Genomic DNA, 18,083 nt, shown 5'->3' on the forward strand with positions numbered 1-18,083 from the left:
GATCCGTGTGCAGTTGCTCGTTTAATCAATCAAGGAAAGGTTTTAACCTTGCCAATATCCAGACGAGACTATTGCACATGTCCAGTGCGAGTGTGCATCGAAATACACACGTGCGCACGCGCGCGCACACACACACACACACACACACACACACACACACACACACACACACACACACACACACACACACACACACACACACACACACACACACACACACACACACACACACACACAGAGAGAGAGACTTGGACTAACACGGCTTGTCACTTTGACCCTGACAAGGAGCAGCACTTTAGCTAAGGTATCACTGCCCCTGTCTTTTTGGTTGTTTATTATATGGTATGTCACATTTTGATTCAGTTCTCTTTGGTTGGATGTTAGTTGGTAAGTATTTACTCTGAATCGAAGGCTATTGAATGACACTGACAAACACTCTACAAGTTAACAAAGTACACTGTATTTGTTAACTTGTAGAGTATATAATATTGTAAAGCTGTTATGACAGTGAAACACCAACTACATGAACGTTATCTTTTAACATTTTATATGAAAAATAATGGTAATGTGTAGAATATCACAAACAAGCTATTACCTTTTCTGGACTATCTTTACATATAAATACAAATAATAATATGATAATATATAATAATAATAATTTAATCAACACTACCAAGGTACTTGAACCATTTAATGAATAAAATAAAAATGTTCATTCAGAAATGAAATATTACACTTAATAAATCCACATGAACGCATATCATTTTAAATATATTTTATTCCAAAATCTTCAAAATAAGTTTCAAGTTCAAGAAAGTAGAATAAGCTTAAACACAATGCAAAGCATCATATACAGACGGATAAAGGATAAAATACATTTTTATATATTGCAGACAAGCCATGGTGGGTCTTACATATTTACAATATGTATGTAAACTTTTATTTACAATCTTTTTTACACTTAGAAAAAAGTTTTATTTTCGTCATTTTGTATATATCTATATGATATATCTATATATGCATATAGATATATTATATATCTATATCGATAGATATTTTTGTATACTCCCCACTAGCATTTGTACTACAATAATGAAAAAGAAAAACATTTACATATAATTTGATCCATTTTCTCTTTTTTTATATTACAAATGTATTCCCATAAAAATATATCTCTGTACAAAACCTTTTTTTTTTGTTCGTTCACATGTACCGCTTCTCAGCGACTTGCCAGTTTTGCTCTCTGCAGTTTCGCTGTCTGCTCAGGTACACGTTTTTACTCTCTTACTGTCCAAGCAACGGTCTTAGGCAACAGAACAAAAATAACAAACGAAAATAACAATAAAATAGAGCAACATTTTGCGACATAGTAATTCAGACAACAACCTTTCTCTCATGTTGCTTGGTTTCCGGTGTCTGCTGTCATGGGGCCACGGGCCTTTTTGCTCATTTAAATGGGAGAGATTCACTGGACCGGCACAATGCATGCACCCCACTGAAGGACATATGTCATTTAGCGATTGTACCAAAACTACACGCGTGACTGAACATGGTTCGAAAATGAATCTGAGCAGTGAAAACAACTGACATGGATCGAATTGAAGAAAGCATGGGCCTAATGTAGAGCGAGAACAAACATGTCGGTGCATGGATAAACATGCCCAAAGAGAGCGACGCTAGAAGGTTGGCTGGGCAATTCGAAGTGACATCTGAACGAAATGGCACTCAGTCTAACTGTAGATTACAAGGAACTGAGGCCTCATGTACTCTTAACCATACATGGTCTATTCCGAACATACATTCAGTATGCTCTTGGACTCCATAGCAGTGATTTATCTACGCTGACTTGATATTTTTTGGATGACTCCAGAGACACTTGAGCCAAAAAGATTGAAGGACCTATGAAGTGAAAGTCACCCGTCTGTGAATTATCGTTCCTAAATCCTTGAGGATGTCTCGGTCCTTCATTTAATGTTTTCGCCAACGTTCTCAAACCCTGAGGAAGCCAAAATGGAAAACACTGACATTAACTATCGGGGATTGACTAAATTTGTTATTGTATTCCAATTGTCCAATTCCGCCTTGAATCGTGTTGATATGATTAAGCTGAGTTTGGATAACTTTCTTTGGTACCTCTTGAGGACGGGGATGCATAATACAGGCCGCGTAAAAATAAAACCCAGCTAAGCAGCAGCTGTTGACAAGCATACAAATGCCAACACATAAATCATTTGCAGGGGCACTGGACCGTTCTAATGAGCCCATCACTTATTTAGGGAGCGGAACGGGAGCCGAGGAGAGAATATAACGGTATAGGGACGTAGACGTCGAGCCCCACACGCTCCGCTAGTCTGCAGGACCAAGACCCCACAATGCAGAGGGACCCAGGGCAGGTGTGGTGTCGTGGTGGGATGTCCTGTGTATTTGTAGGTGGCACATAGTGGCAGCGTGACCAACAAGAGGAGGATGATTCCACTGCGTTAAAATACTCCCCCTAGTGGGCAGGAGCACTGGTATTTTGAGAATTATGTTGGTGGAAATACTCTTTTATCTTTTACTTTTATCTTTTACCGTATACTAGGACCATAAGGGGAATGTTTTATAGGTTCCATCTAAACTTCTAGATGTCTCTCTCTCAACAATTTCAATCAGTGTGTTATTGACTATGGGCTTTACTTTACCAAGGCACTGTTTTCAACGTAAAGCACTCGCTAGTGGAGATGACGAGCAATAAAAAAAAAAAAGCGATTTCTTCGTTGATACGATTTTTGTGTGAAATGTAACTTGAAAAGGGGGCTAATGTGATGCTCAGAGTCAGGGGGACATTTTTTGGGGGGGTTAAAGGATGTTCCCTTTTCATGGAGAGAAAACAAACAAACGTAGGCCGACGTTCTCCCCGGACATATTTGAGGCGGAATAGCCGACAATAAAGTTAAAAGAAGAAATGTATGACACAACGGCTGCTTGAAATTATGAGAAACACAAGCAGCGGCAAGATAATGCAAAATGTCTTTCCGTGAAATCTCCCAGGGTAATTAAACTCGTGGCCTATTCTCTTAAATCAATTTGCTCCTGGCAAACAGACGAGCTGATACTGTAGACTCGCTGTCAAGATAAGCCAGGGCATCATAAGTAATACAACTGTTAAAGCAATTACAAAGCCAGGGAGAAGAAAATAACGTAGATCGGTAGAACAAAAGGAGTGATTTGTTACAAATGCTAGGGCTTTAGGGGTCAATTATAGGCCCAGTGTGAAAACCGTCATTACAAAGCTACGCAAGGGAGCTTGGTATTTTTTTCCACTATATGAACGTACATCATGTACCGTAGCATGGCCCATCTCAAATATATCAAAATACGGGGCGCTTGTTTAGTGAGAGAAGCAGCTATGGGATTTTATTCAGCATTACTAATTCGATCAGACTAATAGCAGGCCTTTGAAGTCAAGCATGGCCTAACCGATATCTATCCCTCAAATGACGAAGGACAGAATTAAAACAGGTCTCGTGATGTGAGGTAACCATCGAACCCGAGTGAATAATTGGAGCTAATTGGATGAGGAGGTGTCATTTTTTGCCCGACAATGTTCACGCCATCGCCATCAGCATTCACGGCAGTAACCATGGTAACCAAGCGTACATATAAGTACATATAACACCTATGTTGATCCCGCTTGTCGCGCAGATGTTGTCCGAGTTCGCTCTCTACAGCTGCCATCCTTCACCGTAATCCCGAATCCCTTTCGTGAGCAGAGATGTGCAAAGATCTGTAAAACACGTGTTTTTTCCCCACACTCGTCTGCCGAATAATTTCCCTATTGGCGTGTGTGGTAAGTAGTTGCAACACCATTACCACCACAGCACCGAGGGATCTGTGTGTTTTTAACTATTTATTTATTTTCCCCCAAGTTGAGACTAAACAAAGTGGGTCTCCATTCCACACACATGGATATATGGATCTATCCAAGGTCTTCCCGCAATGCAAACCCCCACACACACCCTGAAAAAGACAAAATCGATGAGTTGTGTAGTGTGGCGACGTGACGTGAATTAAATCCAGCGGGACCTGTCTCAGTGGAAGTCACAAACTTTTTTTCCCTCACGCTGTGTGGCTCCTCTTGCTTGACCAACATTGAACTTTTTTTTCAAGGCTGTGAGCAAACCTTTTCAATTTTTAAGCTTTGTTTAGGGCTTCTTTCCTCCAAGACTGACCAGCCAACCGGACGACTGACCACGGTTAGGGAGCTGATAATACTGCAAACCTTGAGCCTAGCGCTATATATATATATATATATATATATATATATACATAAATATAAACCAGTGTGAGTCACAGGAGCATGAACAACCAAAGGACTAGTGGGGGCCGGGGGGTTTTGGTGAGGAAGTTCTAGAACTGGGAAGTTTGACATCTCATGAGTTGATGTGGTCTACCGGGGAAACAGGGGAGCTCCGTTCTACTCAATACCTCAGCATTGTTAGTGCACCACTTTTTTTCCCCTACCCTCTCTTTCAATCAGAAAAAGAAAAAAACTGAACATATTTGCAGGGCTTTTTTTTGTATCCAGGAATACAATATAGCTATTTTTTATCATCATTATTTTTTTACCTTGAGTCCAAGCCCTGGAATTGACCAAGAGTCATAAGAACTCTCCTGCTTCCCCTTTTTTATTTTTTGCCATGTTTATTAAAAAAGAAAATCTGACTCTGGCACTTTGAAATTGTTGCTAGGACCCATCAGAGCCGCATGGTCTCTTCTTCAATCCTATGTTGTGGAGCAGAGGAGCACCTCTTTGTCGAACACTTACTGTCGGGCAATGGTATTTCCACCATTGGGAAATAGGGGGAATCTGGATTATTACACTGGGGTTAGCTTCTTTTGTTAATTTTCACTGTGGAGCTATGTTAGGTCAACACTTGGCCTTGAAAGATAGGATTAATATTCATTCGGGTCCAGAGGTTCCTTGTGGACTGAGCAGTCAGGTTGCTTTTTTTCATTGAAAGAAAAGATATTGCCCTTTTCAGTGGAAGATAAAATGTCAGCATACTTTAAAGTGTTTATCTTTGCCTACGTCAGGGTACATCTTGAGGGAGCAGTGATAAGAGAAAATAATAGAGACAGAGATGAGAAATGCTTTGGGGCAGATCGCTGATATCAACAGAACAAATATGGTTAAAATGCATATTGTGCACATGCTCATGTACACATTCATTCACTCATACACCATCATATGTCTCCCTGGCAAACTTTCCCAATCCCTCACAGAAACACACATACAAAAAAAAAAAAACACTCTTACAAATTCAGTTTGCAGTCTTACTAAGTGCTTTTTCTTTCATTTGCCCTAGCTACCTTTCAACCCCTTTTCTCCGGACACAGCTGCCTTATCAAGAAAATGACATCCCGGCTCCAATAAAAGTAATAGTTAAGCCCAAAATAAAGTAGTCATGGTTGTAGTAGAATCCTTTTTTTAAACTGCATTTTATCCTCAGCCTCAGACCCGTGGCCCAGGAAAAAAAAACTTTTGAGGGTCTGAAATGTTCAGAGACAAAAAAATAAAGAAAAAGATGCCGAAGTCCAAAACAAGCAGTGTGTAAAAATCAAGTCAGCAGGAAAATCAAAGAGAGAGAAAAAATAAGTCCCCATCACTCTCTCTTTCTCTCTCTGTGATATACATTAGCGGCATATAAGCTGTGAGGCTCTGATCACCACACTGCTCCCTGGACACCACACGGCTATTTCTTACAGCTACAGGCCATTCCCATGGCTGCTTTCCTTCAAGTGGACCATAAGAAGGAAAAAGAAAAACCAAACAAAAGAAATGGAAATCCCTTTGGGTTTTGGTAGAGGACAGTGAGAGCAGTCGTCACAGCGTTACTTGCAGCAGCGCTCCTAGCTTGATACAGTTTCAAGGAGGAAGCTATTCCTCAACGTATTGTCGAACAAAACCGACAAAGAGGCTCGAGTTAAAGAAGCGCACGAAAAAGAAAAAGCTGTCATTGACGTCACGGGCGGCGGGGGGGGGAGGCTTTCTCGTATCGTCTCGGGGGGCTCTCATCACGGTATTCTCTTCCTCTGTTTGGACTCGAACCGGCCGACGGGGGGCTGCAGCCACCGGGGGACGGCGTCGGTGTTTGATGTCCCTCTACTACTAACTCTCTGGGCCGCCCTGCCGGTGAGTGATGCTTTCTCCTTCCCTCTGCGCCAGGGCGAAGCGTGGAGCAGGGGACGAGGGACACGTGGGGGCGGGGATAGCGGGGAAGGAAGGAAGGAAGGAAGGAAGGAAGGAAGGAAGGTAGGAAGGAAGGAAGGTAAGGTTGAAGGACAGGAGGAAATATAGATACAGATGTGATGGATGGATGGATGGATGGAGAGAGAGAGACGTAGCGATATATTGGGGGAAAGATAATAAGGGCCGTCTTAGTATTATGCCCAAAGAAATAGAATGCATCAAATATACGTTATACATCCATTGGAAATTGTATTATCTCTGTACTACCTCCAATGTTGATGCTTCAAGGGTCAACATGGTGACATTTCAGTCTAATAGTTTTTTTTAAGTAACAATAATTGGCTCTCAAAGAAGTCATACATTAAATGTAATACTTTTTTAAATGATGTCCATAATGTTCCTTTTAGGAATAAAATTGCAACATTTTTGATGCCACCGCCTCAATTTGTAGTTAGTTGGTTATTTCAAACAGGAGACGACACTTAAACCAAGCAAACCTATAACACATTGTACAATGCTGCACACAAGGGCTGTGCCAATAATCGTCAACAAGATATTAAGGCATTTAGAGTAACACTATGTTTTTATATTTATATTATTCATATTACTTAAATCCTAATAAACCGCCTAGAACTACTAGGCTGTGCTTTGTCAGTCTATGCAGTGTGGCAGTTTATGGATCTAATTCTAAGAAAAATACATTGTCTTAATGGAATCATTTTGGGAATAAAGCTGACGCTAATAGCAATTCCAAAGAATGGCAATATGTGGCATTTGCAGGATTAAGGTAAAAGCCATAGCTGCATTACCCATAAGACAACGGGGGAAAGACAGAGCCTTAGCTGTCATAACAATAAATAAAGGGGGAAAATAAACGTAACGCGTCCAACATTTTGTGTTATGCAGTGTTTCGATTTTAGATGATTGCTACTCCAATAAAAGGGTTTAATTTATTATGAGACAAGGAATTATATGTATATATATATATATATATATATATAAAACGAGAATTACATCGTCATCGCCATTTTTATTGTGTGACAGCATACGGTAAGTCCAAACCTCCACGCGGTCCCAGCCCTAACTGGCCGGTCCACCGCACTACGGGGGGGGGGGGGGGGGGGGGGGGGGGGGCGTTCGGGACTCACCTCGGGCCGGGCCCGGTCGCTATACCGCCGTGCACACTGTGCTGACGGTGAACTCGGACTCGTTGGCCATGATGTCGGTGGGCTGGATGTTGCGGTCGTACATGGGGTTCTCGAAGGTGGCCCGGCCGTTGGTGTTCTCGTGGCCCACGTAGCCGTTGAAGGGGACTTTTGGTCTCCTTCTGAGGAATGGAAGGAAAAAGAAATTCCAGAATGAGGAAAAAGGATGGTAAAGGGTCCGAGAGAGCCGTGCGGCCGAGTGGGCTTTTTTCCCCGATACGAGGCGTTTCTTGTGGTGCAATGCTGCGGACAAGATACGACGCGATGCACAAATGCAATTCTGATATTACGGGTAAAATATGAAATAATCACACGATAATGAATAACAATAGCCGCCAGACGTTCTGTTTTTTATTCCGGCTATTTCTGTCTGTGTGTTTATTCGTTATGGCACTGCTGCGTATGGAGCAAGATGCACACAAGGATGTTTATTGCCCATAATAAAGATTCCTTATCTGTGTATATGAGGGCATAAACATAAAGTGAATAGTACCAATAGAGCCTGGGAGATTTAAGACCACCCCGGATTGAGATGGTCCCCTTATGGTTGGGCGGCCTCCTCTGTCTCTGCTGCTCCTGTAGTGAGCGTGCCGGCCTGTATGTCCTTGTGTGTGTGTTTTTGTGTATGCGTGCGTGCATGCCTATGTGTGTGTTTGTGTGGGGCTACGTACCGGTGTTTATAGAGGTAAAGGGCAAAGCCTGCAATGATCATGGCTATGAAAGGCACAAGGATTGCTGCGGCCACTGAACTGCTGTTGGAGGCAAAGTTGTAGCCTGGGTTGTTTGTGCTTGGGTCCAGATTCTCTGTGGCAATGACAACCAGAAACAACAAGGACCGTCTTTTAGTGAGATCCATGAATGAGTGATGAATCATCAGTGAAGGGGGGAAGAGAAACACAAAACAGAACGTAATGGTAACAGGTTACAGTAAGATTCATTGACCATTAATTGACAGTTAATGCAGTAAAAAGCCTAATGATGTAGCATTAGCATAGGGTTTCTGGTAAGGGACCTGATATTAAATAAGGTCAGGTACCTAACCCTACCTTAATCCTTTTAAATAACGTATGAATTAAAACGAACTTTTTAAAACGTTTAAATTAATGGTTAAGTTACACAGTATAATTTCAACCAGACGTAACGCACACAGGACACACAAAGTAAGGATTTGTAATGCGAAACGCAAGCCATGTTTAAGCATTTAAATTATTCTGCTTGTCACTGCAAGCTAACCCCCCCCCCCCCCCCCCCCCCCCACACCTCAACACACCAGGGGAACAACAGAATCCAAAGCCCCCTCTTGACAATGACTTTTAATCACAGCCATCAGCACCAGACACCGATGCCGCTGCAGTCATTTTAGAATCACTTTTCCAATTTAGGGGCAGCCTGGCGGCATGTTGTCGCCCGGCGACCACGGCGACGACGGGAGAGTGACAGCCCACCTGTCTGCCGGCGGACGCCAAGAAAGCCCCAATAAAGTCTGAGGGACAAACTAGAAGGAATTCAATTAGTGTGCTGCGTGGCTGGCAGCCCCCCCACTGGATACATACGGGAGCAGCAGGCAGATGTGGCTGTGTGTGAGACGCACACACACACACACACACACACTTAGATGACACAAACACCCACACACTAAGAGTACTCTCACAGGCATGTGCATACGCAAACAAACACGCACACACACGTGCAGACTTAAATGGCATGCACACGCACAGAGACACAGATAACACACACACACACACACGCACAAACACACCCACACACATACAACACACTAAGCCAGACACACTAAACCAGAAATACGCTTTGATGACACTCGATGGCACATGCATACACACACACACACACACACACACTTAAACGTCATGGAGGCATGCACACACACATAGATGTCTCGCAGGCATGCTCATAAGCGCTCACACACATACACACACACACACACACACACACACACACACACACACACACACACACACGCCAACACCCAATGAACATTATCAAACCAGGCAAGACTATTTCCAAGACGCATAAAGATAATTATACAAAATCATCAATGCACAAACACACACACAAATGGTGTAACCCCTCATGTGATGGTCAGCCATTAAATATATAAAACACATGGGGCTACGGCATTTCCAAGAGACACATAAACATAAATATGCTGCTACACAATCCCACAAAGACACACACACACACACACACACACACACACACACACGCACACACACAGTCAGGCAGTTTGTCCTGGCACTAAAAGCTGTCCTCTGTGTTAATAGAGAGCTGTTTGCTCAGTCTGTTTGCAGTGGTGACAGGAAGGAGGCAGAGGGGGTCAGAGTTAGTAGTGGCTGGGTGGGGGGGGACAGGGTGGGGTGGCTCAGCACAGCTGCTCTCCGTTACTCATGTGGTCCCCCTCCTCAGCGCCTTAAACCGGGAGCAATACCCATTTCGTTGAGTAAACACAGCACATTTAACCGGCGTCACTGAATCCTCGAGAAGAAACGAAATATTCAATATAAAAATATATCCATTGCTGAATGTGGAATACGCAGGCGATGGGAGAAGAAGTTGGTATTGGAGGCATTCTGGCATCATCGTCACATGATAGCCGATGGTTTCTGATGGAGCTCTGGACTAAACACATGATGGCAAACACACGATGTGTGCCACGTCATTCTGTTTTCTCACACGGATCATAAAGGATTTATGATGCATCCTAACCTGAACCCGATAATCATTGATGTTCTCGTCCCTGTTTTGTCATATACTGTGTATTCCATCATTCTGTTTGCCCCTCTGCTGCCTAGCACATCCGATGTGCAGAAGACCACCGCACGGATGCATCACACACCAGACGGTGTCAAAGCGGTCGGCTAGCAACCATTTAACGCGTCGAAAGAGACGGCAAAGCTGTGCATCCGAACTGATGTCAGCTGTATTGTTTTATGTTTTGTTGTCGTTGCTGTTGGGTGTGAGGAGGAGGAGGGGGGTGTGGGACCGTGGGTAATGCATCACTTTGGATGCGGCAGACGCCCTGTGTTTTCTGAAAACATTTTAGAGCTGTGCGGGCTGAATCCTCAAAAACTCGCAAAAGAAAAAAAGGAAAAGACGAAGAAGGAAAAATAAAAGGGCTGGAAGTGACAGGAGAAACCACAAACAGGAGGCGACAGTGTGACAACGGCGGGCTGGCATCTAGGCCAGCGTTCCCTGGCTTTAGATCATGTGACACACATGCAGCCAAGCTGCTCCCTTTTACGGAAAAAGGAAACCAGTCACCGATTTTGGTTAACCCTTCATATTCCATATGTGTGTAGGCCTGCCTTAAGGCGTCGAACGGCCGCTCTGTTTGAATGGATATAAATAAACGTGCCTGCATGTGCATGGAGACACACTTGACACCCTCAAACCAAGCCAGGTAGACATCACGGCGAAGCGACTGTGTTTGTGTGTCTTCTCATGCAGACAACCGGGACTGAGTATCTAAAGGACTCTGAGTTCAGCGTTCACAATTGCCGCAAATTACCACAATTACCATAACAGTGATTGATTGGACATTGAAATAATTGAAATTATGGCTTTTGATTTCTTTTGTTGTTGTGTTTCTTTGCAATTACCAGATGGTTTTAAACAGTAAACCGACAATGCCACCATTAAGATGTCAGTCCGCATACATCCTCAACTGGTTTCTCCGTTCCCCTGGCAGTTCACAATAGGATATCGCTAAACAAGTTTCACCCAAATCACATTTCCCCTAGCCTAGACATTTCCCCCAGTATGAATGTTCATGCATAACTCTCAAATTTCTAACTCGGGTCTTTCATTCTGTGGTTATGAAAAAAAAGAATAAAGAAAGCCTGAGCTTGTTTATGCGTTGGATTATGCTGCTCCGAGCCTCGTGGAAAAAAAAACATGAACACTAACTCTAGCTTGCGACTTACCCATCCTCTGTAGGCCAAATTGACCAAAGCCCTTTCCGCGGACGAAACCCTGGTACACAAAGGAGTTGGACGAGGGAATGTAGGACACCTAGTCATACGGGAACATCAAGAGAAGAGAACAGAGAGAGAGAGTATCATCAATGTGTCAGGGTATGCGTGCACACACGTGGCGAGAATTGCTATATTTTGTCACAGGCGTAGAGTCGACAGTGAATCTCGTGGAGGGCTCTCGGCGTGACACTTGATGTTTATTTATTTATTACGTTATTGATATGCTTTTTGTTTCGGTGCTCGGGCTTCCAAGAACAAACAGGGGTATGCCTTCGTCGTGCAGTAATACACACGCCCGCGCCACCACACCGCACTCTGGAGTGACCTAGTTTATATATTTTTCAATTATATCTGTAGTGCGCTGTATTAGTGGGCTCCTTCTTGGCAGAAAGGATAATGTGGGAAGGTTGAGGAGGGGGGGAGGGTGGCATGTGTGTGGGTTGGTGGAGGGGGGAGGTGTTCCTGTCAAGCTGTGATTACAAGGTTGTGATTAACTGACGTTTTAATCAAAGTGAAAACTCTCAATGGGCTCGACGTCAGCCCTCTCCCTCAACCCCAATGCAGAGAGAGAGCGCGAGCGCGAGAGAGCGAGAGCGAGAGCGCGAGAGATGTGACCCTTGCATGTCGGGGGGCATAATTCAACCGGGACCACAGCAAATGCATTCCGCTGTGTGATCCAAGCGCTCCCCATGACACGTGTGTTTACCCGCACGGAGACGTGACCTGCCTGACACACAATGTATGTGTCAGTGACTGGAGCACCAGGGCGTGTCGGGGCACACCATAAACACTGTGTACAACATCCACAACTAGGTTGTGTATCTCCACAAGTGTAGAGGATTGTGTCAGCCACTCACGTGTCCGTCCAAGGCCCAGTTGTCTATTTTGAATTTGTTGACAAAGATCTCCACCGGACCTCGGATCTGATGGACCTGCAGAAGAAGCTGAGCCTCTTCCCGCTTGTAGGTGCCTAGACACCGCACACACACACACACACACACACACGCACACGCACACGCACACACACACATACACACACACACACACATACGGGCGCAAATACACACAGACACCCATAGACACAAACGTGTTAGAACGGTGTATACAGCTAATTCAGGTTTTCAAACACACATTATAGTATAGTCATTTAGACTCTTTTACCCGAGGCAGCGTTTTTAAGTTTCTACATTAACACAATAACGAGCAGGTGAGTAAGTGAGTCTGGCTCATGGAATCGCCTACGGAGAGCATGTCCGTGCATGATTAACATCGCACGTCTTTACACGTTTCGGCGCCAACCCACCGGCTAGCTTGAGCTCCACGCCGCTGTGGTCGATGAGGGTGCCGTTGACACGGTTGCTGAAGGCCTCGAAGGCGCTGATGCTGAGCATGGCCGGCTGCTTCTTGCCCAGGTACTCGTAGGAGCCCTTCCACAGGGAGTTCTTGGCAAACACGCCCACCGGGACTAAGACAAGGGATGCATGTCATAGTAACAACTCTTTACTATTGGTAATTCTAACTCCAAACTCAATTTTTTTGTGGGTATTTTGGAATCTCTTTTCTAATTCTTCAAGCTGTCCTGTTTCTTTTGCTGTGTGAAATCAATATCCATAAAGTACATCTGATACCATAAAAGTGATGATATCGATCATACCTGGATATTTGGAGGGAGGCTCCTGAACAGTGCCCACTGGACTCTTACCGCTTGGGCGGTTATCGGCTGTGGAGCACAAAATAACACAAGAAACAAAGAAATAAATAAGTTTCTGTCAGCAGAAACGGAAAGGAAAAACAGCAAACACATTGGCCAGTTTGGTCACTTTTAGTATTTCCTCCCCGAAGCAACTGCTGGTGTGTCCTCCATCTTGCACTACACAGCGTATCCAACTCCCTGGATGGCCGGTCGGGAGAGAATAGGGGGGTGGGGGGGGGGTTTCCTATGACAAAGTCTGACTCATGTCGAGGAGGTATATTGTTGGATGGCAGCCCCCACAGAGCTGAAGGCTATATCAGGCCACCGTGTTTTCAGCTCCCGGGGAGACACTTTAATAACAGCTTACTGCACAAGCCGGCTAGCAGAGATAGGCCACGGTAGTAAACAGACTCCACACCAACAAACAAACGAGCCCCAGTGTAGAAATCAGACCTTAAAAAGGTTACACAGAAATACAATATTTGGTGGAAACAATATTATTTTTTCAGATTCTGCGACTCATTAATATGGGACATTCTTTACAGATGTTTCATTGTGTGTGTGTGTGTGCCTGCGTGCGTGCGTGCATGCATGCGTGTGTGTGTGTACATATATATATATATATATATATATATAGGTTGCTGAGGCCTCAAACCTATTTTATAGTGGCTGTTTGTGAACTGTGCGAGCCGGAAAGAACAGACAATAATGAAACGGTCTCGTGCCCAAACTGTGCTTCCACACCAATGCTAAGGCCGAATGGCACCTGTAATGGCAATGCCATGTCAATAATACATGTCCATTACATTGGCTAAGTTTGTATTGTTATTTATAACCCCTCATTGGTAAAGATACTCACCTTGTCTAACTAGTGGCGAGGGTAGCTAAAGCTCCCCAGAGGAATAGGGGGAGTCATTGAAAGGTCCAAGGGAGTCACAGGTCATAGGTCACAGTAATGATAATAAGAGGTGTAGTTCAGCCATTTCAGCACGTTCAGGGTTCAACCACAATAAAATGAAATGTTTTGTATTGAAAGATCGAAACATTTGGGGGACTTTCAAGCAAATTTTGATGTGTGGTTAATCAGATTCCTCTTAATTATCGATCGACATCCCTTGTATGCATAAATACCTATATCGATACATTATTTAGCTCAGATTAAATCTTTTGCCTCAACGGAGCCCAATGAGATTTACTAGAGAAAGTGACCTCACATTGGTGAACAGATTTCTTCCCTGCAAAGCGTTTCTATCTCTTCCCTGTAACCAGCCCTCTGCCCTGACACCTTAATGATCTGCATTGGTGCATAAACAACAAGAACAACAAAAAACCTGCTCACTATGTGCCAAAGTGGACAACATTAATGAGTAAAACAGCTGTGGCAGCATCTCTAGGCTTATCCGCTGTGGAGGTCAGATAAAAGTTGGTCATCAATGGAGGACGAGGGCCAGGAGAGCTGATGAAGGCATAGCTTCAGCTGGAGTCTATGAGCGGCTGTCGCAGGTACTTCGGTGCGAAGCGATGCGTGGATGTGGGGGAGGCAGTGGCAGCAACAAAAAACAACAACACATGAATTCTTAATCAGACGGTTCACATCATTGCGGATGCCTGGCAAGGGATCAGATCTGCGCACAGCATATGAAAGCCTAACAAGTCAAACATCACATGCTGACAGTGTGTTTTATAAATCAGATAAGATGGCATCAGTTGTAGGACCCCGTTAAATGTTCAGTTGAGCATCATTAAATGATATTGGCAACATGAAGCACTCAGTTTGAACATGGTGAGGTAATTGCCTGCCAATTCTGTCCTACAATCTCAATTGGGGTAGTTTTGAGCGTTTAAAAACACGCATTTGGTCTGCAAGTCTGCATGTGAAAAGATTATTCAGTTTTGGCTTATTAAAAATGAAAGTCAATAAGGATTAACCTATTTATCATATCAATAAGGAATGTAGGTTTGTTTGTATTGCAAATATATCTTTGTGCCATATACCAATTGTCCAACTTGCTGGCGTCACTCACTGTGACTTTATAAAACATTGTGCTATGTGTTGATGCTAGGTTAGGGCACCCAAAGCCTTGGAAGTGCACTGTTGCTAAACAAATTCCTCCAGACCTTTAGTGGAAAAATTCTATCCACACTGAATAGCTACTTGCACTGAGGAAAAGCACCGTATCACACCATTTGGCAATCATTGTCATAAAAGACTTTCAGTGACTAACTGTGTTTTCATTACTCCAACGACCATCGGACGTCTTTGGAGTGAGATGGACAGGGCTTTGAAAAAGCCGGTCAATTTAGAGCAACTGCACGCTGTAGTCATTTGCCACTGCAACACATCTAGCATCTTATGGAATCCTCTGTCAAGAAGAATGAATGCTTTCCTTATGGCCAAAGTGTTTCCAGATAAGTTGCCCAATAAACTGGCAATCAGTGTACTTTATTAGGTGTCTGGCTTCTGAACTGAACCATGAACCGTCTCACAGGAGCTGTTAAAAATCCAATGGATCAGAGCTAAGGCCAGCTAAGGCCCGTCTTTGGCCTTAATTGAGATGCCCCGAAATAAAAAAAGCATTGTCTATTCAAGGAAAACTCCAGTTGGAAATCCATCACACAGATCCCGCTGCTAGAACCATTTACAGAGGCAATTAGCATCCATCTGTGATAATTGTGTGGCTATTTTTCTTAGATGTATTTAGACACATGCCTGGGGGGTGTCTTAATGGCAGTCAATTTGTCAGGCAGACCTTGTTAACACTGCGTCACCATTTATTAAAGGTGCTTCCCACTAACCTAATCAATGGGATGGCTAACCGGGTTATGCACCCTCTGTAACAATTCTCCAGTGTGCGCATTGGATTTTGAGCCGTTGTGTGTAGGTGTGTGTCTGCGTTTGTTTAATCATGTGATGGATGGATCTTCCTATTTGCATGTTTGGAAATAAAGACTAAACAGGAAATGGCTAACGGTGATGGCTAATGGCTAACATTCATCAGACTTAGCAACCTTCCCAACTGCTAGCATTAGCTCCCACAGAATCCCATGCTGACCATACAAAAAAGGACTGCTTCGAATAATAAAGCGTAATGGACCATTAACATCCATCACAGTTTACTTGAATCTCAAGAATGCATTGTGAAAACCTACTGACCACCATTACTGACCTCCTGCCATTTTATATTTGATGTAATTGACGTAACAATTACAATAGAGTAATTTTATTATAAACCTTGTTGCCTTCTTCCTTTGTAATGTGTTCAAGTGCACACTGTCGGAATAAAAATTGCTAGGCCAAGTCTTTGCATAAATGAGATGTTGGCATTTCAGTATGATTCTGTGTAAAGCCAAGCATGGTCAACTCTTTAAGCTATCAGCAATATGTGGTCATAAAGCCAGCTTCTGCATCTTTCAATTGCTACTCTCAAATTCCAGGTACATTAACTGCCAACCAAGGGATTATTTTAGCAATGCATCAATGGACAATGAATTGACTTCATCGTTCTCACCCATCTTCATGTAAATCAAGATGGCCGACTCACCCGCGCAGAGGGGGGGTTTCCCGGTCCAGCTCCCGTCCGACCTGCAGGTCCTGTGTTCGGATCCCCCCTCCAGGTAGAAGCCGGGCTGGCAGGTGTAGATCAGCGTGTAGCCCAGCGAGGGCAGTTCTATGGCACTCACGTCTGCCTGGCCCGGAAGCTCTGGTTGGCTGCAATGGTGGGCTGGGAGAAAAAAAGAAAAAAGAAACAGAGGATGAGAATGAATATAAAGAGAGGGGAAGACATGTGAAGAAAGGGGGGGGGGGGGGGGGGGAAAGAGAAGACAACAAGGAAAGAAAAAGGGAGGATAGGATGACGGATTGGAATTGAGGGGAAAACAAAGAAAAAGGAGGTGCTAACAAGGAATTAGGCTTAGGAATTAGGGAAAGTGGGAGACAAGTGCGGAGGAGCACAGGGTGTTGCACTCCATGGGCAAAAGCTAGCCGTCTCAGCCCTGGGAGAAGATGATCCATCTTCTTTGTTCCTTCTCAACGCTTCCAACCTTGGATTTGCGGGGGGTTTATCCTCGTCCTTTAGAAGACTTAGAGTTCAGGGGTGTTGTATAACGTAGGACCTGCGAAGCCCTTTGAGCCTGTGGCTAACTTAAAGGCTACACGACTCCCCTTCACTCGTCTCGCCATCTCAACAAGTTGGAGAAGGATGTGAGAGAGGTGCGGGGAAGCCCGGCGTGCACTGACCGATGCACTCGGGCTGGAAGCCGCTCCAGGTGAGGTTGGGCAGGCAGGCACGGGAGATGGAGCCCTGGAGGAGGTAGCCCTTCCTGCAGCTGAAGTACACCGTGCTGCTGATCTGGAGGGAACCAGACGTCACAAGCAACACGGCATGAGGATAGCATAGAGCGCAGACATTCACAAACCTAGGCGGGCGCATTAAAGGAACAACGGAAGGATCAAAATGTAATCGTGAGCCGTCACTAATGGGACATGGTCTTGGGTAGCTCAAAATAAATTCACGGTTCAACTCCCACTGATGCCACCCATGTTAAGAACACGCAATTGCCCTGAACATCAACAAAGATCATTACTCATATCCAATTGGCATGGTCCAAAGACAACATGGTGCAACGGTGGAAGAGTTCTAATCAAATTGTGTTTTTGATTTGCCCCGACCTAAATATTAAGTGGGTTCATTATTGATTGATTTTTTAATCTTTATTTTTATTTTTAGATTCATATAAAAAAAATGGCATTGTTTTTTGATTAAAGCTCGCTGTTCCTTATTGTTGTCTATTCATTAAGACATTGTGACTTTATCCATCTCCATGCGAGGGTGGGGTTGCCGACATGAATGATTACTCAACAGTCACAGGCACACAGGCTCTCTGTAAAAAGATTGAGTGCAGGGATCGCAGCCACACAGCCTCATTGGCTCCAATTAATGAGGTGACTTCAACGTACACTG

General features: G+C 44.0%; 1 protein-coding gene across 1 annotated transcript in view; it reads right to left on the reverse strand.

Moving 5' to 3' along the window:
- Positions 1-760: 760 nt before the first annotated feature.
- Positions 761-18,083, reverse strand: part of csmd2 (CUB and Sushi multiple domains 2) — a 242,171-nt gene continuing 224,848 nt past the window's right edge. Inside the window, 9 exon segments of the mRNA XM_060042704.1 lie at positions 761-6,199; positions 7,381-7,559; positions 8,109-8,241; positions 11,379-11,466; positions 12,287-12,399; positions 12,733-12,894; positions 13,084-13,149; positions 16,665-16,844; positions 17,360-17,471. Of these exon segments, the coding sequence (XP_059898687.1) occupies positions 7,400-7,559; positions 8,109-8,241; positions 11,379-11,466; positions 12,287-12,399; positions 12,733-12,894; positions 13,084-13,149; positions 16,665-16,844; positions 17,360-17,471 (1,014 nt within the window). The 3' untranslated portion in view covers positions 761-6,199; positions 7,381-7,399.

Source organism: Gadus macrocephalus, chromosome 22, assembly GCF_031168955.1.
Source record: "Gadus macrocephalus chromosome 22, ASM3116895v1".
Classification (NCBI taxonomy): domain Eukaryota; kingdom Metazoa; phylum Chordata; class Actinopteri; order Gadiformes; family Gadidae; genus Gadus; species Gadus macrocephalus.